Genomic DNA, 22,811 nt, shown 5'->3' on the forward strand with positions numbered 1-22,811 from the left:
CTTCTGACCAGCAAAGAGAGCTTGGGGGAAGAGGGAACCTTTTAATCTCCACTCCCTAGGGCATCTGCCTTTTTTTATAACACACACAAATTTGCCTGCATTAAGTGGCTATGCTGGTTGAGATCAAACTTCAAAAGTCACCTAACTTTCCTCCATCATACAACTTCTTAACAGTTCTCCTTTTCCCTCCTAGTCCCCCTGCATCCTTCATCACTGGGCCAAAATCCTGAAACTCCCTATTTACTTGCATTGTAGGAATACCTTCACCACCCACTACTGTGCTTTGAGGTAGCCTGCTTTCTGGAGCACAAGGGTCACCCCTATGCTGAGAATGGATTAAATTTTATGCCAGAATGTAGAGGGGCCTGATCTAACATCTCCCTAAAAGGGGCACGCAGCCTCGGTTGTGCTAGTATTTGGTTTGGTAGATGTAGGTGCAAGCTCTAATTCTATTGCCCTTTGACTCTCGCTTCAGCTTGCTGTAACAATATCCTTTCAACCCAACGCCCCAGTCACTGGTGTGGGAAATGTTTGCTCCTACATGCATGTAAGCTGCTGCTTTTCAGAGTCCTGATTACACGTGAAAGCTGGTTGCCTGATGAAGTGTGTGTATATATAACAATAACCAACTGTGGGCTTTAACTGCTGAAGCCCAGAAAGTAAGTTGTAACTCAACCACCTTACACTAACCTGCCTTGTGGAAGGGTGAGAAAATGCTTTATTCTTCTTAGTCGCTGACTAATTCCACCCTCCAGCTCTTTTTCAAATAGCCTTTTGGAACTATCTCCTGTGTGTGTTTCTATCTACCTTTAGCAAATGATATGGGGCTTCCCTTGCATGATTTTGTGAAGGTTGAAAATAAAAGATTTTCTTAAGTACTGTGTCAGATTATTTGCATCCTGGGCAAAGTAAGTCAAACATTTATTGTATACTAATACAAACTGCCCGGTTCAGTTTGTTTCTAAGTATACTTGCTAATTTTGGTACAAGTGCAGTGGGATGGAATACCAGTGTGCAGTGTCTCAGCCTGCAGTTCCATCCTCCTCCTGTATGAAAAAAATGTACAAACTATTTAATACCACAACAAAACTGAATCTAGCTGCAAGTTTTCATCTGCCACTCTACCCCAGCTCCTCTGCCACCTAGCCCTAACATTACATCTGATCAGAGTTTTCATAATACTTGCAAGTGTTCACTGCACAGAAAGCATTAGTACCATTCTGGTCAGTTGCTTCACAAAGAGCTAATGTTCCCCTGTACATAAGATTGAGGGGGTGTCAGAGGGTAGATGCAGGGAGGGTGTTTCCCCTGGGCTGGGGGAGTCTAGAACAAGGGGTCACAGTCTCAGGATTAGGGGTTGGCCATTTATGACTGAGATAAGGAGAAATTTCTTCATGCAGAGGGGGGTGAATCTTTGGAATTCTCTGCCCCAGAGGGCTGTGGATGTGGAATCTCTGAATATATTCAAGGCTGAGATCGCTGAATTTTTGGAAGTGGGGTTATGGGGATCGGGAGGGTGAGTTGAGGTGTGGAATCAGCCATGATATTGAATGGTGGAGCAGGAGCAAGGGCCCAAATAGCCAACTCCTGCTAATTCATGTGTTATAATGGGCTATGCATTTTAAAGTCATTTGCAGCCTCATTTTGTGTCCCTCCACGCACACACATGATAAATTGGTTAGAATAAACAATTTTAATTTTTGAAATTTCACCTTGTACCAAAGTGCATAAACTCAACTGTGCTTTGCTCAGGGAGCTGGTATTAAGGTGCGACATTCTGCCTTCCCAGTCACACCCCTGCCTAAAGAGTCCATGGCTGGGGATGGATTCGGACTGGAACCCTCTGCTGGAAGGATGGGTTAAGTGGCAAAGGCCTCTGAGTTGAGCCTGGCTGTGACCAGCTGACAGGCAGACAAGGGGAGGTCAGGGTGACCCTGGAGCTGCAGGTAAGAGAACTGTTTGGCTTTCGAGAGGCAGGTCCCGGAGAGATCGGCCGATCTCTGGCTCATCAGAATGTCCACCAGGAGGTCCGTGGCGGCGATCTGCGTCGGCTCCTCGAAGCCGATGGTGACGAGGAGCTCATAGTCGCCCCGGGGCTGCTTGTACAGAAACCTGAAACCATAAAAATGGGGTGGCTTTAGAGAACATGTTGGTTCTGTAGGGCAAACCGATTCCATGCAGGGATAAACGATCCCAGAGTGAAGGACTTTTATTTTAAAAAAAAGTGTTCCTGGTATGTGGATAAGTCCGGCGTTTATTGCCCATCCCTAATTGCCCCTTGAGCAGGTGGTGGTGAGCCGCTGCCTTGAACCGCTGCAGTCCGTGTGGTGACGGTGCTCCCACAGTGCTGTTAGGGAGGGAGTTCCAGGATTGTGACCCAGCGACGATGAAGGAACGGCGATATATTTTTAAGTCAGTGCGGTGTGTGAGTTGGAGGGGAATGTGAAGCCAAAGGTGGGCAGAGGAAACGTTACAGGGACACCCTCAAAGCTTCCCTGATCAAGTGCAACATCCCCACTGACACCTGGGAGTCCCTGGCCAAAGACCAGTCCGCCCTCAGTGGAAAAAGTGCATCCGGGAGGGCGCTGAGCACCTCGAGTCTCGTCGCCGAGAGCATGCAGAAACCAAGCACAGGCAGCGGAAGGAGCGTGGGGCAAACCTGTCCCACCCACCCCTTCCCTCAACCACTGTCTCTCCCACCTGTGACAGGGTCTGTGGTTCTCGTATTGGACTGTTCAGCCACCCAAGAACTTATGCTAAGAGTGGAAGCAAGTCTTCCTCGATTCCGAGGGGCTATGATGATGAGGAGGTGATGGTGTTCCATGGGCCTTGTGCTGCTAGGTGATGGAGGTCGCGGGTTTGGGAGGTGCTGTTTTATAAAATGAAGTACAATTGAAGCACCAATGTGTTAATTAAAACGATAAGGAGACACTCGGTTGCCTCATTGTCATCAAGCTTAAAAACCCTGACACAGCGCCACCTGTTTTTTTTTTAACGGTGCAACCAATAAACTTAAAGCAAAGGAAACTTATAACTTAAATATCTTTTCCCGCACCCACCACACAGTCCAGTCCCTGGGGTACACACCGGTCACGGAGGGAGGTGGATCGAACGTCTAGGCGCACACGGGCAAACACCTGAACCGCAGAAGAGGCGGGCAGCCAGATTAGCTCCACCCCCCCCCGACCCAATGAGCCGTATCCAGCCTGGACCTGCGGAGGCCCACCTTGGCCAAAGCCCAGGAGCCAACTATGAGGAGGTCCTCCGACTCCCCCCACCGCGGCGGCCGGCCAAATATCGGGGCGTGGGACTGAAGTGGAGCCAGAAGTTGAGGAGAAGCCCCTTCAGCTCCCGTTGTGCGATTAGTAATTAAAGTTGCCTTTGCTGTTTTGAACAACTCTTGCATTCCGTTACTTGAGTGTTACTGTTGTATATTCTCACCTCCCTCCCTCCCTCTTCCCAACCAGCAGCCCTAAAAAACAATCCATTTCTCTAATGCAACTGTCACATTAAATACCCAGGTAGGCTTGATTTTTGGGAGGAAAGAGAAGGGAAAACTGGATGAAGAGGGCGTCCTGTGATAATATACCGTGGTATGGTACATGTGTCCGTTGTGGGTTTAAGTCCCATTCCACAAATTCGAGCACAAAAATCTAGGCTGACATTCCAGTACTGAGGGAGCGCCGCACTGTCGGAGGGGCAGTACTGAGGGAGCGCCGCGCTGTCGGAGGGGCAGTACTGAGGGAGCGCCGCGCTGTCGGAGGGGCAGCGCTGAGGGAGCGCCGCACTGTCGGAGGGGCAGTACTGAGGGAGCACCGCACTGTCGGAGGGGCAGCGCTGAGGGAGCGCCGCGCTGTCGGAGGGGCAGTACTGAGGGAGCGCCGCACTGTCGGAGGGGCAGCGCTGAGCGAGCGCCGCACTGTTGGAGGGGCAATACTGAGGGAGTGCTGCACTGTCTGAGGTGCCGTCTTTCGGATGAGATATTAAACTGAGGTCCCGCCTGCCCTCAGGTGGATGTAAAAGATCCCATGACACTATTTTGAAGAAGAGCAGGAGAGTTCTCCCCGGTGTCCTGGGGCCAATATTTATCCCTCAATCAACATAACAAAAACAGATTATCTGGGTCATTATCACATTGCTGTGTGTGGGAGCTTGCTGTGTGCAAATTGGCTGCTGCATTTCCTACATTACAACAGTGACTACACTTCAAAAGCATTTCATTGGCTGTAAAGCGCTTTGGGACGTCCGGTGGTTGTGAAAGGTGCTATCGAAATTCAAGTTCTATCACCACAATGTGTGATTGTAAAACAAACTGTTAAACTGTCGATGGCACTCTCTGTTCCCACCCCTCCCGTGCTCCCTCTGTAGACTGACTCACTGCTGCCTTTCTCTTGTGCACTCGCATGGAATAAAAGCCATGAAATGTGTGTGGAAGTGGTTTAAGATTTCAGTGATGGAGAAGTGCGTACAGTTGATGTCTGGGCTGCTGGTGATAAGCTCGACACTATCCAAGGGTTTGTTTTGGAGTGTCTCCAGATCCGGCACTTGTCTAACAGCATTTCCTTACCCAGTAACTATCCATTACACAACACGATATGATCATATTTCCACTAGTATAACAGCAGAACCTAAGTGTCTTGTACTAGCACTTTGGGGACTGATTTATTCTGTCCTGAGAAACATTGATGTGCATTAAAGTTATGTTCTGTAGGAAGCTCTGGGACAAAGTTTGATGAATGGGATTGGATATGACACATGGCGGTTAAAGATATCTTGTCTGTATTGCTGCTCTAACTTCCTCAGCCGGATTTATGTTTGAATACAGTCCCAGCACATGCCCAACAAACATTTACTTGTTACGATTATCGCTCCACTGTGCTGTGGCTTTGCTCAAGGGAATCTCTCCCGCCCCCACAGTTGGAGCACTTGCAACAACTTGCATTGATCTAGCGCCTTTGACGTGGTGAAGTGTCCCAAGGCGCTTCACAGGACACACCGAGTCAACCGTGGCTCAGTGAGTACCACTCTCATCTCTTGAGTCAGAAGGTTGTGGGTTCGAGTCCCACTCCAGGGGCTTGAGCACAAAAATCTATGCTGGCACTCAACTGCAGCGCTGAGGGAGCGCAGCACTGTCGGAGGGGCAGTGCTGAGGGAGCGCCGCACTGTCGGAGGGGCAGTGCTGAGGGAGCGCCGCACTGTCGGAGGGACGGTACTGAGGGAGCGCCGCACTGTCGGAGGGGCAGTGCTGAGGGAGCGCCGCACTGTCGGAGGGGCAGTGCTGAGGGAGCGCCGCACTGTCGGAGGGGCAGTGCTGAGGGAGCGCCGCACTGTCGGAGGGGCAGTGCTGAGGGAGCGCCGCACTGTTGGAGGGGCAGTACTGAGGGAGCGCCGCACTGTCGGAGGGGCAGTACTTAAGGGAGTGTCGGAGGGGCAGTACTGAGGAAGCGCCGCACTATCGGAGGGGCAGTGCTGAGGGAGCGCCGCACTGTCAGAGATGCCGTCTTTCAGATGAGACGTTAAACCGAGGCCCCGTCTGCTGTATTAAGTGGATGTAAAAGATCCCATGGTACTATTTTGTTGAGCGGTGGGAGTTATCCCCTGTGTCCTGGCCAATATTTATCCCTCAATCAACATCACTTAACAACAGATGATCTGGTCATTATCACATTGCTGTGTGTGGGAGCTTGCTGTGCGAAAATTAGCTGCCCCTCCTTCCCCACATTACAACCGTTACTACACCTTCTCAAGTAGTACTTAATTGGCTGTGAAGCAGTTTGAGACGTCCGATGGTCGTGAAAGGCGCTATATAAATACAAGACTTCATACTGACCAGACGCCCCCGGGTCAGGGTGCCTGTTTGGAGCCACTTCATTTGGGCGAGCACCAGGAATGGTCCGACTGCTCTCCCCAAGGGCAGGGCGTCCTGCTCCCCGTCCCCAGTCCCGTGCTGTCCTGCTGACAAGTGACAGTTGAAGAGGGGTGTATTTTCAGGGGGGGGGGGGGGCGAAGGGAACTGCACGGGGGGGAGATGGGAATAGCGGGATTATGCTGATGGAGAGGAGGCTGATGTGGAGCGTAAACGCCGGCTCTGACCCATTGGGCCGAATGGCCTGCCTCTGTCCTGTCCGTGCCCTGTAATTCATTGCAGCCTCGAGCTAGATATCTACAGCAGTTACCAACAAAGGAGATCGGGTTGCCCTGGAGCAGGCTCCACCTGTATCCAGCGACCAATCGACCACAGGCGTCTGCTCTTGGCAGATGTGCTCTTGGAGCCTGCGTGGCTGTTGTCCATCACCTGACTCGCCTCCTTGTAGCACAGGAAATAACTGCAGCAAATGACAGAACCAGACAGTGAGGAGGCCGCTCCGACGGACCGAGGAACCCAGCGAGACAATGCAACCGACCGACAATACAGCTCTCTGTGAGCTAACTCAACCAGCTACCCGTAGACCAGGTAAACTATGTGATTCTATGCATTAAAAAATACAATAGCTATGCATTCATGGGAACAGGAGGAAGCCATTCTGTACCGGGTGCTGGTGAGGACACACCTGGAGTACTGCATACAGTTTTGGTCTCCTTATCTAAGGAGGGATATACTTGCATTGGAGGGTGTTCAGAGAAGGTTCACGAGATTGATTCCTGAGAAGAAGGGGTTGTCTTATGAAGAAAGGTTGAGCAGGTTGGGCCTCTACTCATTGGAGTTTAGAAGAATGGGAGGTGATCTTATTGAAATGTATAAGATACTGAGGGGGTTTGACAAGGTAGATGCAGAGAGGATGGTTCCCCTCGTGGGGGAATCTAGAACTAGGAGACATCGTTTCAGAATAAGGGGTCGCCCATTTAGAGGATGAGGAGGAATTTCTTCTCTCAGAGGGTCGTGAATCTGTGGAATTCTCTGCCCCAGAGAGCTGTGGAGGCTGGGTCATTGAATATATTTAAGGTGGAGATAGACAGATTTTTGAGCGATAAGGGAGTGAAGGGTTATGGGGAGCGGGCAGGGAAGTGGAGCTGAATCCATGATCGGATCAGCCATGATCTTATTGAATGGCGGAATAGACTGGGGGGGGGGGGCAAATGGCCAACTCCTGCTCCTATTTCTTATGTTCTTATTCAGCCACTTGAGCTTGTTCTGCCATTGAATTAGATCATGGCTGATCTGTGACCTAACTGTACATAATGTTATCCTGGGGGTTACATAAGGTTTCGTTTTTTCATCCATCACATCTGCTGGCTCAATTGTGCCACTGCCTTGTCTCACACACACACATACACAGCTATCATTTATTTGTGGGAGAGTCCAGAACTAGGGGCCAGAAATGCAAGATAGTCACCAATAAATCCAATGGGAAATTCCGGAGAAACTTCTTTACCCAGAGAGCGGTGAGAATGTGGAACTCGCTGCCACAGGGAGGGGTTGAGGTGAATAGTATCGATGCATTTAAGGGGAAGCTGGATAAACACATGGGGGAGAAAGGGAATAGAAAGATGTGCTGATGGGATGAGATGAAGAGGGGTGGGAGGGGGCTGGAGTATAACGGTGGGCCCAATGGCCTCTTTCTGTGCTTCTGTAATTCTATCAAACCGCTATCTTTTTATGTTCAGTATTATACAGAATAATGCAACCGATGGGAGACAAGAAGATGGAAAATTATCTTGGGGTTAGGAGGACATTGTCAAATCACTGAAACCTTTCCTGCTGAGGCCTCGATATGGTGCGCTACAGAGAAGGTACCAAAACTGGATATTATCCGATCTGTAAACTACTGTCCCTGCCCGACTGTCCTATTTCCACAGACCCTGTGCAATCTACTCAGTGTTGGACTCCACCCTGTCTCTACAGCGTCTCCCTGTCTCAGTCTCTTTCCCCACTGCCCCCGGGTCCCAAGTAACTCACTAACCTCTCTGCTGCACCTCCCCCCCCCACCCCACAATTCCTCCATGTAACTCAAAGTTATACTCCACGACATTCATCTAACCTGAAATGTCAGCCGTGGCTCAGTGGGCAGCACCCTCGCCTCAGTCAGAAGGTTGTGGGTTCAAGTCCCACTCCAGGGACTTGAGCACAAAAATCCAGTCTGATACTCCAAGTGCAGTACCGAGGGAGCGCCGCACTGTCGGAGGGGCAGTACTGAGGGAGCGCCGCACTGTCGGAGGGGCAGTACTGAGGGAGCGCCGCACTGTCGGAGGGGCAGTACTGAGGGAGTGCCGCACTGTCGGAGGGGCAGTATTGAGGGAGCGCCGCACTGTCGGAGGGGCAGTACTGAGGGAGCGCCGCACTGTCGGAGGGGCAGTACTGAGGGAGCGCCGCACTGTCGGAGGGGCAGTACTGAGGGAGCGCCGCACTGTCGGAGGGGCAGTACTGAGGGAGCGCCGCACTGTCGGAGGGGCAGTACTGAGGGAGCGCCGCACTGTCGGAGGGGCAGTACTGAGGGAGCGCCGCACTGTCGGAGGGCCAGTACTGAGGGAGTGCCACACTGTTGGAGGGGCAGTACTGAGGGAGTGCAGCACTGTCGAAGGGGCAGTACTGAGGGAGTGCAGCACTGTCGGAAGGGCCGTCTTGCGGATGAGGCGTAAATCTGAGACCCCTCGCTCTCTCTCAGATGGACGTAAAAGATCCCATAAGACTATTCCGAAAACAAAGAGGGCAGTTCTGTCGTGGTCATTTCTTTTTCCTTACCAACATCATTAAAACATCTGGACATTATCCCAGTGCTTGGAGCTTGCTGTGCACAAATTGGCTGCCGCGTTTCCCACATTCCAACACTGACTACATTTCAAAAGTACTTCATTGGCTGTAAAGCGCTTTGGGACATCCTGAGGTCATGAAGGAAAGAATTTTACATTTGCTATTAAGAACGAGTTGGTTTATTAGTAAAGGTTTAACAATCACACGACGCATTACCGGTTCATCCACCAGGCTCACAACTACCTGCCCCATCGTAGATCCCCCGAACCCAACTGGCTGGGGTTTTATTGAGTCTTGTGAACATCACGTGACTGGCTAAGCCACTCCCAACTCAACAGCTCGGACTATTTTAAAGTTGAAACATTAATACAAGTGCCCCCTAATTAAAGGTGGGGGGGGGGCACTAAAACCGACACAAACAAATGAAACTTTGGATAGTCAACTTAAATCAAATTAAAATTTGGTTGCTGGGGGTGATGATGCATTCCAGTCCCTCCGGCGCCCACCTCTCGCGGAAGGCCGCAAGCGTACCGGTGGACACCGCGTGCTCCATCTCCAGGGACACCCTGGCTCGGATGTAACCGCGGGAGAGAGGCAGGCAGTCGGGTTGAACGACCCCCTCGACCGCCCGCTGCCTGGACCGGCTGATGGCACCCTTGGCCGTGCCCAGGAGCAGTCCTACGAGGAGGCCCTCCGACCTGCCCGCTCCCCTCCGCACCGGGTGCCCAAAGATCAGGAGCGTGGGACTGAAGTGCAGCCAGAATTTCAGGAGCAGCCCCTTTAAATAATGGAACAGGGGCCGCAACCTCGCGCATTCAATAAAAACATGGAACACGGACTCTTCCAGACCGCAGAAATTGCAGGCGGCCTGGGAGTCCGTGAACCGGCTTAAAAATTTATTGCACGGCACTGCTCCGTGCACCACCCTCCAGGCCAAGTCCCCGATAAAGAGTGGGAGGACTCCCGCGTAGAGTGCCCTCCATCGGGGACCCCCGCCTCCTCCGGACGGTAAGATGGTGCGCCATGGCGTGTCCGGACGGCAGACGAGGATGGCAAGGTGGAGAGTGTGCAGGAGCAGCCCATACAGGAATCCCCTCCGCGCCCAACAGCTCTACCAACCTGTGAGCATGCTCACAGCTGCACACAGTACAATTTACTCCGGGTGCAACACAACATAATCCTACGGCACAGAGGGAGGGCATTCCCGATTTCCCCCCCCCTGGATATCCACACTTACTATTCTGTACAGGGTTCCGCTGCATCCCCGACGGACGTCCCTTCACTCATGTCTACGTTCCATCGGATTTTCTTGAAGAGCATGGCTGGCTCCTTCGCGGCTGTGTAAGGTACGGGCATGCAATAGCGGAAGATGGAAACGCGGAACCAGTGGCCGAGGCGGAACTCCCCTCTGTAGAAGTAGCAGATACTAGAACATGGAGAAAAGCAGGGGTGGGGTGGTGTGTGTGGGGCGGGGTGGGGGGAGATTGATTAGAATCCTCTGATGTATTTATACATCTCTCCCTCCGACAAAAAGTAATTACATTGCTTATCATCTCTACCCAATCCATACTGACAAAGGTCTCTCCCCATGTATGGTGTCCAATTCTGGGCACCAGTGGTCCCGGGGGCGAGGGCCGCCCAAGGTGGAGAGACCCGAGGGGCTGGGGTTGTTCTCGTTGGGAGCAGAGACGGTTAAGGGGAGACTTGATAGAGGTGTTCAAAACGATGAAGGGTTTTGATGGAGTGGAGATGGGGAGAAGCTGGTTCCAGTGGCGGGAGGGTCAGTAACCAGAGGGACCACAGATTTAAGGTGATTGGCAAAAGAACCCAGAGGGGGAGATGGGGAGAATGTTTCTACGCAGCGAGTTGTTGTGATCTGGATCGCGCTGCCTGAAAGGGCGGTGGGAGCAGATTCAATAAAAGAGAATTGGATAAATGCTTGAAAGGGAACTATTTTCAGAGCTATGGGGAAAGAGCGGGGGGAGTGGGACTGATTGGATCGCTCTGTCACAGGCACGATGGGCCGAATGGCCTCCTGTGGTGTATCGTTCTATCTCTCAAAGTTAGTATCCACCTCTCTTTCTGTGTTATGTGGTATTCTTAGCCTCTCCCCAGTTGCTTTTTCTCTGTCTTCCCGTTCCCAAGGGGAGACGGACCAACACACACACGTTATGAAATGTAGTTAGTGCGATGGTTCCGTCCCGCCAATGGCCCCCTTCTCTGGAAGGCACTGATTTATGCCGGGGGTTGGTTCCATGGGGCTGGCAGCTCCCGTGATGCCTTCTCCCAAACGGCCCATCTTCAACTTTGAGCCGAGACAGCAGGCTATTTGACCAGTGGGTGGCAGGGCACCCAGGCCAGGTCGTGTCCTCGTCACATGGTTCATTACAGGAGAGTTTGCATCGTTTTCCCTTGCAAGGTGAGGAGGTGCTGAGGCCAGTTACAGTGCGCCCACCACCCACTACCAGGGGCTGTGACCACCCCCCCCCACCACCCCCGACTCCACGTGGGCCCACAACCTTTAACCTGGTCTGTGTGGCTCAGAACCGGACCAGATCGGAACCGGATCATAAGAACATAAGAAATAGGAGCAGGAGTCAGCCATCGCCCCCTCGAGCCTGCTCCACCATTCAAGAAGATCTTGGCTGATCCGATCATGGACTCAGCTCCACTTCCCCGCCCACTCCCCATAACCCTTCGCTCCCTTATCGCTCAAAGATCTGTCTATCTCCATCTCAAATATATTCAATGTCCCAGCCTCCACAGCTCTCTGGGGCAGCGAATTCCACAGATTTACAACCCGCTGAGAGAAGAAATTCCTCCTCATCTCTGTTTTAAATGGGTGGCCCCTTATTCTGAGACTATGCCCCCTAGTTCTAGATTCCACCACGAGGGGAAACATCCTCTCTGCATCCACCCTGTCCAGCCCCCTCAGAATCTTGCATGTTTCACTAAGATCATCTCTCGTTCTTCTAAACTCCAATGTGATCACAACCGGATCAGACAGTCTGCCCTCCCTGAGCGACCTGGGAGTTTGAGGTGGGCTGCTGTTTTTGTATAGTTTGATGCTGTCTGGCATTGCGATGTTATTGTGCGTGGGACAGCGATGGCGAGGGTGGGGGGGGGGGGGAGCCGGGAGAGGGTCTCGGGGTCCCTCATTACCTGCAGGGGTCCGTCTCCTCCAGCGAGATGAAACCGAATGAGGCGTACATCAGCACGAGTTGCTCCAGACTCGAGGCGAGCTGCTGGGAGAACTGCAGAAGCTGGGAAAAAACAGTCAGTAACAGGCGGACGCAGCAAGAGCCCCAAGACCAGAGCAACACTCGACACCTGGGGGGGGGGGGGGGGGGGTGTGTGTGAGAGGGTGAGGGTGGACACAGAGCCAACACGCAGTGAAACCAGCACCAGGCGCAAAACCTCCTCGGGGCTGGAGCTGGCCTGGTTTGTGTCAAAGGTCAAGGGGCAAAATACTGAAAAACATTTTTTGAACTTTACAATACCAATTTTTAATTTTACACTCTAAAATATGGTCATTTTAAAATTCTCATCCTTATTTTCAATCCCTCCGTGGCCCTCTCCCCTCCCTATCTCTGTAATCCCCTCCAGCCCCACAACCCCCCCGAGATGTCCGCGCTCCTCTAATTCTGCCCCCCTGAGCATCCCTGATTATAAATCGCTCCACCATCGGTGGCCGTGCCTTCAGCTGCCTGGGCCCCAAGCTCTGGAACTCCCTAAGCCTCTCTACCTCCTCTTTTGAGACGCTCCTTAAAACGTTACCTCTCACCTGCCCTAATATCTCCTTATGTGGCTCCGTGTCAGATTTTGTTGGATAACACTCCTGTGAGGCGCCTTGGAATGTTTTACTGCGTTAAAGGTGCTATATAAATGCAAGTTGTTGCTGTTGTCCTCACCCGACATCAGCACATGCAAACCTCTGGCCAGCGACACTGTACAGCAATGAAGACCCCTCTAATCTTCAGGCACAATTGCAGCACCTTATTGCTGCCCCAGCAGATTGGCAACTGAACCTGGGGCTGTCGTACGAGAGAATTTACATTTCTATAGCGCCTTTGCACGCCGTCAGGATGTCCCAAAGTGCTTTACAGCCAACGAAGTGGAGTGTAGTCACTGTTGTAATGTGGGAAACGCGGCAGCCAATTTGCGCACAGCAAGCTCCCACACACAGCAATGTGATAATGGCCAGATAATCTGTTTTTGTTATGTTGATTGAGAGATAAATATTGGCCCCAGGACACCGGGGGGAACTCCCCTGCTCTTCTTCGAAATAGTGCCACGAGAACTTTTACATTCGCAGAGGGCCTCGGTTTAATGTTTCATCTGGAAGACGGCACCTCTGACAGTGCAGCATTCCCTCAGTACTGCCCCTCCGACAGTGCGGCGCTCCCTCAGTACTGCCCCTCTGAGAGTGCAGCGCTCCCTCAGTACTGCCCCTCCGAGAGTGCAGTATTCCCTCAGTACTGCCCCTCTGACAGTGCAATGCTCCCTTAGTACTGCCCCTCCGACAGTGTGGCATTCCCTCAGTACTGCCCCTCCGACAGTGTGGCGCTCCCTCAGTACTGCCCCTCCGACAGTGCGGCACTCCCTCAGTACTGCCCCTCCGACAGTGCGGCACTCCCTCAGTACTGCCCCTCCGACAGTGCGGCACTCCCTCAGTACTGCCCCTCCGACAGTGCGGCACTCCCTCAGTACTGCCCCTCCGACAGTGCGGCGCTCCCTCAGTACTGCCCCTCCGACAGTGCGGCACCCCCTCAGTACTGCCCCTCCGACAGTGCGGCACTCCCTCAGTACTGTCCCTCCGACAGTGTGGCGCTCCCTCAGTACTGCCCCTCCAACAGTGCGGCACTCCCTCAGTACTGCCCCTCCGACAGTGCGGCGCTCCCTCAACACTGCACTGGGATTGGGCAGGACCAGCTCTGTAACCTTTGTTTAAGCGCTGTACAATCTTACTCCTATAGCATTACCCGTTTCTGGATATACTCGGGAAGAGGCTTCCTGTCCGAATGGATACTGCGCGCCGTGGACTCCAGGTAGGCAAAGTACGGCTGGCAGGTTTTCACAAAGATCGGCACGGCCCTGGCAAACTCCTCATTGTGGATTCGGTCCCTGCTGTAGGGAGGGGAGCAAACTAAAGACCATCAAGAGGCAGACACCAGAGATGTTGTTTAGCCCGTTGCAATAATGGCCCAGAATTTTGCTAGAGCATGCCCTGTGAGATTGGACTATTTCCCTCACCCCCCAGATCTTAAATTCTTTTGCCCTGTAACTTGCTGACAGTGCTCAAAGGGGATGGAGTATAAAGGCAGGGAAGTCTTGCTACAGTTGTACAGGGTATTTATGAGGCCACACTTGGAATACTGCATGCAGTTTTGGTTTCTGTTAAGTCCTGATTCTAATGTACTGACTTACACGAGGCACATGCTGAGGTCAAGGTCACTCAGGACCTGCACCTTTAATTCCAGCGCTCCAGTGCTGCACTTGCCTGAGACCTCCTTTTATATACCTCAGTGGGACATGTATGGAGTGTCTCCTGCAAGTGCACCCCTAGTGGTAAGGTATGCTTATTGTTACAGGTTATATCCAGTTACAGTCGTGTATAGCATGGTAAGATACAGTTATATACAGTAATGTGAGATACATGACATCACCCTCCCCGAAGATCTTATTGCCTTTATAGATTCAGTCTCTCAGGTGGTCTGCGCTCTCGCGTGGAGCATCTTAATTGTGGTTCAGTTGTTTGCCTTGGTGCCTGTTTTGTTCGGTGTGATTGCTGGTATCTCGCCTGGGCTGTCTGTTTTGTTCGGTGTGATTGCTGGTATCTCGCCTGGGCTGTCTGTTGAGACTGCCCTTTCCTCAGATTGTTCCACCTGTCTGTCCACCAGGTGTGGTGTGAGTTCCACATTGTAGTCTGCCTCTGGTTCTTCAGTGTTATCAGTGAATCTACTTTTTACTTGGTCTACATGCCTCCGGCAGGTTTGGCCATTGTCCATTTGTACAACCAGTAGCCTCTTTCCCTCTTTGTCTGTTACTGTCCCTGCAAGCCATTTGGGACCCCTGCCATAGTTTAGCACAGACACTTTGTCCCCTATCTCATTCCACCTCCCCCTCGAATTTCGGCCATGGTACTCAGTTAGCTTTTGACGCTTAGCCTCAACAATTTCATGCATGTCTGGGAGGATTAACGAGAGCCTGGTCTTTAAGGTTCATTTCATCAATAGTTGCGCGGGGGGAACCCCAGTCAACGAATGCGGACGAGGTCTGTATGCCAGCAGCAGTCGCGACAGGCGGCTCTGCAGTATGGGACCTTGGATTCTGAGCATGCCTTGTTTAATGATCTGCACTGCTCGCTCCGCCTGGCCATTGGAGGCCGGCTTGAAAGGTGCCGACTTAACGTGATTTATACCGTGGTCAACTATAAAATCGTGAAATTCTGCACTGGTGAAGCACGGACCATTATCATTGACCAAAATGTCAGGAATGCCGTGCATTGCAAACATGGTTCTAAGGCTCTCCACAGTGGTGGAGGTGGTGCTCGAGTTTAAAATGGTGTAATCGATCCATTTGAAAATGCATCAACGACTACGAGGAACATTTTGCCCATGAATGGGCCCGCATAGTCTACATGCACCCGTGACCACGGTTTGGTGGGCCAGGGCCAGGGGCTTAGGGGGGCCTCTCTGGGGGCATTACTGAGTTGGGCACAAATGGTGCACCGACGGACGCAGAGCTCCAAGTCCGCGTCAATGCCAGGCCACCAGACGTGGGATCTGGTTATGGCCTTCAAAAGGACGAGCCCCGGGTGCTCGCGGTGGAGCTCCCGGACAAACGCCTCCCTGCCTCGTAAGGGCATAACTACTCGGCTGCCCCACATCAGGCAGTCTGCCTGTAGTGAGAGTTCATGCATGCGCCTATGGAAGGGTTTGACCTCCTCGGGGCAGGCATCGCGAGCCTCTGCCCAGTCACCGGTTAAAACGCATCTTTTAACTAGAGATAACGTGGGGTCGCTGGTCGTCCAGGCTCTGATTTGGCGAGCCGTCATGGGCGAACCTGTGGATTCAAAGGCATTGATTGTGATGACCATCTCACAGTCCTGTTCGTCGGACCCTTCTGTGGTCGCCAGGGGTAGCCTGCTAAGCGCGTCGGCACAGTAGTCTGTGCCTGGTCTGTGCCTTATCGTGTCGTTGTAAGCCGCCAGCATGAGTGCACACCGCTGAATGCGCGCCGAGGCGTTGGTGTTGATTGCCTTGCACTCGGATAGTAGGAACGTGAGGGGTTTGTGGTCGGTTTCTAATGTAAACTTGGCCCCGAAAAGGTATCTGTGCATCTTTTTGACACCGTACACGCACGCGAGCGCCTCCTTCTCAACCATACCGTACCTGCGCTCCGTCGCGAAAGTGACCTGGAGGCATAAGCAACGGGCTGCAATTTACCCGCATCACTGACATGCTGTAAAACGCACCCGACCCCGTACGCCGACGCATCACACGTAAGGACTAACTTTTTACCTGGGTCAAAAAAGGCTAAAACACTCTTGGAACATAGAAGGTTGCGTGCCTTATTGAAGGCGTGTTCCTGGGCGTCCCCCCAAAACCAATCGCACCCCTTTCTGAGTAGCACTTGGAGAGGCTCCAGCAGCGTGCTCAAGTTCTGCATAAAGTTCCCAAAGTAATTGAGTAGCCCGAGAAAGGCGCGCAGTTCCGAGACATTCCGGGGCCTGGGTGCCAGGCGAATCGCTTCGGTTTTGGATTCGGTTCGGCGGATTCCATCAGCGGCAATCCTTCTGGCCAAAAATTCAACCTCAGGCGCGAGAAACAGACACTTGGATTTGTTAACTCTTAGGCCTACCCGATCCAATCGACTTAGTACTTCCTCAAGATTGCGGAGATGAGAGTCGGTGTCCCTGCCCGTGATGAGTATGTCATCTTGAAACACAACCGTCCCCGGGATGGACTTGAGCAGACTCTCCATGTTGCGCTGGAATATAGCAGCTGCCGACCTGATGCCGAATGGGCATCGATTGTACACAAAAAGGCCTCGATGTGTGTTGATGGTGGTGAGTAGCTTAGACTCTTCAGTCAGTTCTTGCAGATGTGAGGTCAAGTTTCGAGAAAAGTTTTCCTCCAGCCAACGTGGCAAATAGGTCCTCCACTCTGGGCAGCGGGTATTGGTCCTGTAGGGAGACTCTGTTTATGGTAGACTTGTAATCCCCACAGATTCGCACGGATCCATCAGGCTTCATGACGGGGATGATGGGGCTTGCCCAGTCGCTGAATTCCACGGGAGAAATTATGCCTTCCTGCAGAAGCCGGTCCAGTTCATTTTCAATCTTTTCCCTCATCACATAAGGCACAGCTCTAGCCTTGTGATGGACCGGTCTGGCATTCTGTGTGATGTAGATTCTAACTTTAGCCCCTTTGAAGGTGCCCACACCTGGCTGAAAGAGATGTTCAAAACGGCTTAGAACTGTTGAGCAGGAGGTCCGTTCCTCTGACGACATGACGTGAACATCATCCCATTTCCAATTAAGTTCTGCTAGCCAGCTTCTCCCCAACAGGGCTGGGAGATCCCCGGGGACAATCCACAGGGAAAGTCGGTTCACCATCCCTTTGTGTGTGACTGAGAGCATGGCGCTGCCAAGGACTGGGACGATTTCTTTAGTATAGGTCCTTAGTTTGGTGTCGATCTTTGTGAGTTTTGGTCTGTTGCTTTTGTGCGGCCACAGCTGTTCAAATTGTTGAACACTCATGAGGGATTGACTGGCCCCTGTGTCCAGTTCCATGTTGACGGGTATACCGTTGAGTAGAACCCTCATCATAATTGGAGGCGTCGTGGTGTAAGAACAGTGGACATTGATCGTGTTAACCCGCTGTACCTTGGCGTCCTGTGCACTGTTCCAACCGTCTTCTGGTCCGCTTTCCGACCCTTTCAATTCGTATACCAGCTGAGCTGCTGTTTTTCTGCACGTGAGCCAGATGCCCTGTGTAGTTGCAGTTTCTGCAAACGCCATCCTGAAATTGACACACCCTGGTTGAGTGCCTACCCCCACATCTCCAACGCAGACCGTTTCCATTGTTTCCGAAGGATGAGCTGCGTCTGGCTGATATCCCTTGAGCTTCTCTCAATCTGTTGTTGATTGCTCACATTGTGGGTTGATGAGGTGTGATCGGCCGTTCATGTGGCCCTTGATTTTGATGGCTTCTGGCGCCACTGTCTGCTGTTGAAGGCCTGCTCTCCTGCCTTTGTCTGTGTGTGGGGGTAGTGGTTTGTTTCACAATGTGAGCCCCTTGTTCCGATGCCTCGTTGGTTGTCGTACCCGAAGTAGAGATCAGCCTCGTTTCTTCTTCGCCTGCCAAGAACATCTGTGTGACCAGTGCTGCTGCCTCTAGAGTCAAGTTCTTAGTCTCTATAAGCTTTTGGAATATGCCTGTGTGGCCTATTCCTTCAATAAAAAAGTCTCTCAGTACTTCTCTCCTCAGTTCATCGGGGAACTCACATAAACTAGCCAGCCTCCGAAGTTCTGCCACGAAGTCGGGTATGCTCTGGCCCACACAGCGTCTGTAGTTGTAGAACCTGTGTCTGGCCATGTGTAGGCTGCTCGCTGGCTTCAGGTGGTCTCTCACCAGTGTGCTCAACTCCTCAAACGACTTGCTTGCTGGTTTCTCGGGTGCCAGCAGATCTTTCATTAAAGCGTATGTTTTTGAGCCACAGCTGGTCAAGAGATGGGCTCTTCTCTTGTCTGCCTTATCGTCGCCCAGCCAGTCTTTGGTCACAAAGCTTTGCTGGAACCATTCTATAAAGTCATCCCAATTGTCTCCAGCATTGTATTTCTCATCTGAGCTGTTGGTAGCCATTCTGTGGATTCTGTGATCCCGTAACTCGTCACCACTGTTAAGTCCTGACTCTAATGTACTGACTTACACGAGACACAGGCTGAAGTCAAGGTCACTCAGGACTTGCACCTTTAATTCCAGCTCTCCAGTGCTGCACTTGCCTGAGACCGCCCTTTATATACCTCAGTGGGACAGGTATGGAGTGTCTCCTGCAAGTGCACCCCTGGTGGTAAGGTATGCTTATTGTTACAGGTCATATCCAGTTACAGTCATGTATAGCATGGTAAGATACAGTTATATACAGTAGTGTGAGATACATGACAGTTTCCATATTTACAAAAGAATATACTTGCTTTGGAGGCAGTTCAGGGAAGGTTCACTTGGTTGATTCCGGGGATGAGGGGGTTGACTTATGAGGAAAGGTTGAGGAGGTTGGGCCTCTACTCATTGGAATTCAGAAGAATGAGAGGTGATCTTATCGAAACGTATAAGATTATGAGGGGGCTTGACAAGGTGGATGCAGAGAGGATGTTTCCACTGATGGGGGAGACTAGAACTAGAGGGCATGATCTTAGAATAAGGGGCCACCCATTTAAAACTGAGATGAGGAGAAATTTCTTCTCTGAGGGTTGTAAATCTGTGGAATTCGCTGCCTCAGAGAGCTGTGGAAGCCGGGACATTGAATAAATTTAAGACAGAAATCGACAGTTTCTTAACCGATAAGGGGATAACGGGTTATGGGGAGCGGGAGGGGAAGTGGACCTGAGTCCATGATCAGATCAGCCATGATTGTATTAAATGGCGGAGCAGGCTCGAGGGGCCGTATGGCCTACTCCTGCTCCTATTTCTTATGTTCTTATAATCGTGTGGCAAGGGCAACCATCGCCTCTGGATCCTCAGTGAGCGACGGGACGGACAGTCCCTCTCCTCAACCCGGGAAATGTAAGGATTGAGAAAGAAACATAGGAACGGTGGAGAAGGAAATAGGGTGAATTTAGAGTCGAATCAGGTCCAGAAAGAGAAATAAAGAGAGGGAAAGAAATATTGGATTAAGAGATAGAGAGAAAACGAGATAGAAAGGAAAAGCAGGTCTTAAAAATCTCTAACAACAATTTACTACCTGCAGGAATGAGACACCACAGTTCAAATTGTTCCCTTTCTGGGCCGGAGGTGTTGGGTGGCATGCAGGAACATAAACCTCCTCATTAAAAAGGTACTTAATGCCGTTAGGTTCCAGCCTAACTTTCTGCGGCGAGTTTAACGGGTGATTGATGTGTAAACGCAGCAATTCCCCGAGACTCACAGGGAGGTAGGGGGGGCGAGCTGTCGTTTTCATCAGGGTCACGGCGGAGCAGCGCGAAAGGTCCAGCAACTTGTGGCTATTTGCAGTTCACCGGCGTGTCTCTCCCTTGCCACGAGTTGCAGGGCAATTCATGCATTAATAACTGCGGGCGTCATTAAACTCGCCGTTAGTTTGCTCATCACATTATCTACCAGCCTTAGTGACACTAGTTACTTTGGCAGATGGAGTATAATGTTGGAAGGTGTGAGGTCCTGCACTTTGGCAGAAAAAAAAATCAAAGAACAAGTTATTAATTAAATGGAGAAAGATTGCAAAGTGCTGCAGTACAGCAGGACCTGTATGAGAATTTTGAAAAGCTGAACATGACTTCATTAATACACCGAATCATGGAGCAGTCCTACATTACATTTACTCTCTCTAATTCTCGAACACTTGCATATTCCCAATTTATATTGACTTGAGTTGAGGAGAACTTGTTTCACCCAGAGGGTGGTGGGGGTCTGGAACTCACGGCCTGAAAGGGTGGTAGAGGCAGAAACCCTCACCACATTTAAAAAGTACTTGAATGTGCACCTGAAGTGCCGTAACCTGCAGGGCTACGGACCGAGAGCTGGAAAGTGGGATTAGGCTGGGTAGCTCTTGGTCGGCCGGCACGGACACGATGGGCCGAAATGGCCTCCGTCCGTGCTGTAAATTTCTATGGTTCTACGACTCTAAGAGGCAACAAAGCTTTGGATGAGGGTTTCACCAGCAGATGAGCTGAGGCAGGGGCGGAGGTGGGCAGATACCGTGGCAGTTTCCAACAGGGGAGATTTGGTGCATCACCAGTAGCTAACGACAGGTGTATGAACATTAAAACCAACGGGCAGGAAAAGGCACCATCAAGCCTGTCCCACACCATGATGACACGAGCATCATGACTAAACGCTTCTTCCTTCCCCACCCTCATCTTCTGGGAGAGGCAGAACACGCCCAGTGCTCAAGGACAAAGCAAAAAAGTAGAATGAAACTTTACCTCTGTGAGAAAAGAAAAAAGACTTGCATTTATATAGCGCCTTTCACAACCATCAGGCGCCTCAAAGAGCTTTACAGCCAATGAAGCACTTTTTGGAGTGTTGTCACTGTTGTAATGTGGGAACCGCGGCAACTAATTTGTGCACAGCAAGCTCCCACAAACAGCAATGTGATAATGGACACAGATAATCTGTTTTAGTGATGTTGATTGAGGGATAAATATTAGCTCAGGTTGTCTTTTGCGTCCACTTGAGAGAGCAGACGGGGCTTCAGTTTAACGTCTCATCCGAAAGACGGCACCTCCGACAGTGCAGCGCTCCCTCAGTACTGCCCCTCTGACAGTGCAGCGCTCCCTCAGTACTGCCCCTCCGACAGTGCAGCACTCACTCAGTACTGCCCCTCCGGCAGTGCCGCACTCCCTCAGTACTGCCCCTCCGACAGTGCGGCGCTCCCTGAGTACTGCCCCTCCGACTGTGCGGCGCTCCCTCAGTACTGCCCCTCCGACAGTGCGATGCTCCCTCAGTACTGCCTCTCCGACAGTGCGGCACTCCCTCAGTACTGCCCCTCCGACAGTGCGGCGCTCCCTCAGTACTGCCCCTCCGACTGTGCGGCACTCCATCAGTATTGCCCCTCCGACAGTGCGGTGCTCCCTCAGTACTACCCCTCCGACTGTGCGGCGCTCCCTCACCAACGCCCCTCCGACAGTGCGGCACTCCCTCAGTACTGCCCCTCCGACTGTGCGGCGCTCCCTCAGTAACGCCCCTCCGACAATGCAGCATCCCTCAGCACTGCCCCTCCGACAGTGCGGCGCTCCCTCAGCACTGCCCTTCCGACAGTGCGGCACTCCCTCAGTACTGCCCCTCCGACAGTGCGGCGCTCCCTCAGCACTGCCCCTCCGACAGTGTGGCACTCCCTCAGTACTGCCCCTCCGACAGTGCGGCGCTCCCTCAGTACTGCCCCTCCGACAGTGCGGTGCTCCCTCAGTACTGCCCCTCCGACAGTGCGGCACTCCCTCAGTACTGCCCCTCCGACTGTGCGGCGCTCCCTCAGTACCGCCCCTCCGACAATGCAGCATCCCTCAGCACTGCCCCTCCGACAGTGCGGCGCTCCCTCAGCACTGCCCTTCCGACAGTGCGGCACTCCCTCAGTACTGCCCCTCCGACAGTGCGGCGCTCCCTCAGCACTGCCCCTCCGACAGTGTGGCACTCCCTCAGTACTGCCCCTCCGACAGTGCGGTGCTCCCTCAGTACTGCCCCTCCGACAGTGCGGCACTCCCTCAGTACTGCCCCTCCGACAGTGCGGCGCTCCCTCAGTACTGCCCCTCCGACAGTGCGGCGCTCCCTCAGTACCGTCCCTCCGACTATACAGCATCCCTCAACACTGCACTGGGAGTGTCAGCCTGGATTTATTTTGCTCAGGTCTCTGGAGGGGGACTGTGACCCCACGACCTTCTGACTCAGAGGCGAGTGTGTTGCTCACTGAGCCACGGACTGACGCAACAAGGTAAAGGTGAGCTGGGCAAGTACCTGTAGACCAGGTGTGTCTGGAACTCCTCCGCCTTCTTCAGCAGGTACTGCAGCTGCTGCTCGATTGGTTGAAGCTTCTCCTCCATCAGCGTGACGTCGTACTGAGGCACCTCGTCCTGGGCCCCATGGGCCTGCTCCACCTGCCCCTGGTGCAGCGGTGGGAACGCGCTGTTGGCCGCGAGCGGCACGGTGGAGGCCTGTGATGCCTGGATGGTTGAAGAGCCGGAGTATGCCGAGGCAGGGAGGAAGACCTGGCTCTCCTTCCTGGGCTTGTCCTGTGTGGGCTGCCCCATCAGCTGGTGCAGCTCAGCTTCTGTCCAGTGCGCCCCTTTTCCTTCCGTGTTGACCAGCTCCAACGAGCAGGAACATGTGAGCTTGTCTTTCCGTTTATACGACACCACGTCGTGTCCATTGATAACATTTTCCTCCAT

The 22,811-nt window shown here is 52.4% G+C and overlaps 1 protein-coding gene across 1 annotated transcript; it reads right to left on the minus strand.

Annotated features, from left to right (window-relative positions):
* Nucleotides 1–1,859: 1,859 nt before the first annotated feature.
* c24h19orf67 (chromosome 24 C19orf67 homolog) lies at nt 1,860–22,811 on the minus strand. Its single transcript, XM_070867411.1, has 6 exons — nt 22,381–22,811; nt 13,672–13,816; nt 11,852–11,952; nt 9,927–10,115; nt 6,177–6,326; nt 1,860–2,112 (listed from the first exon to the last, which is right to left on the minus strand). The coding sequence occupies exons 1-6, from the start codon at nt 22,809–22,811 to the stop codon at nt 1,860–1,862; spliced, it is 1,269 nt and encodes a 422-aa protein (XP_070723512.1).

Source organism: Pristiophorus japonicus, chromosome 24, assembly GCF_044704955.1.
Source record: "Pristiophorus japonicus isolate sPriJap1 chromosome 24, sPriJap1.hap1, whole genome shotgun sequence".
NCBI classification, from domain to species: Eukaryota; Metazoa; Chordata; class Chondrichthyes; family Pristiophoridae; genus Pristiophorus; species Pristiophorus japonicus.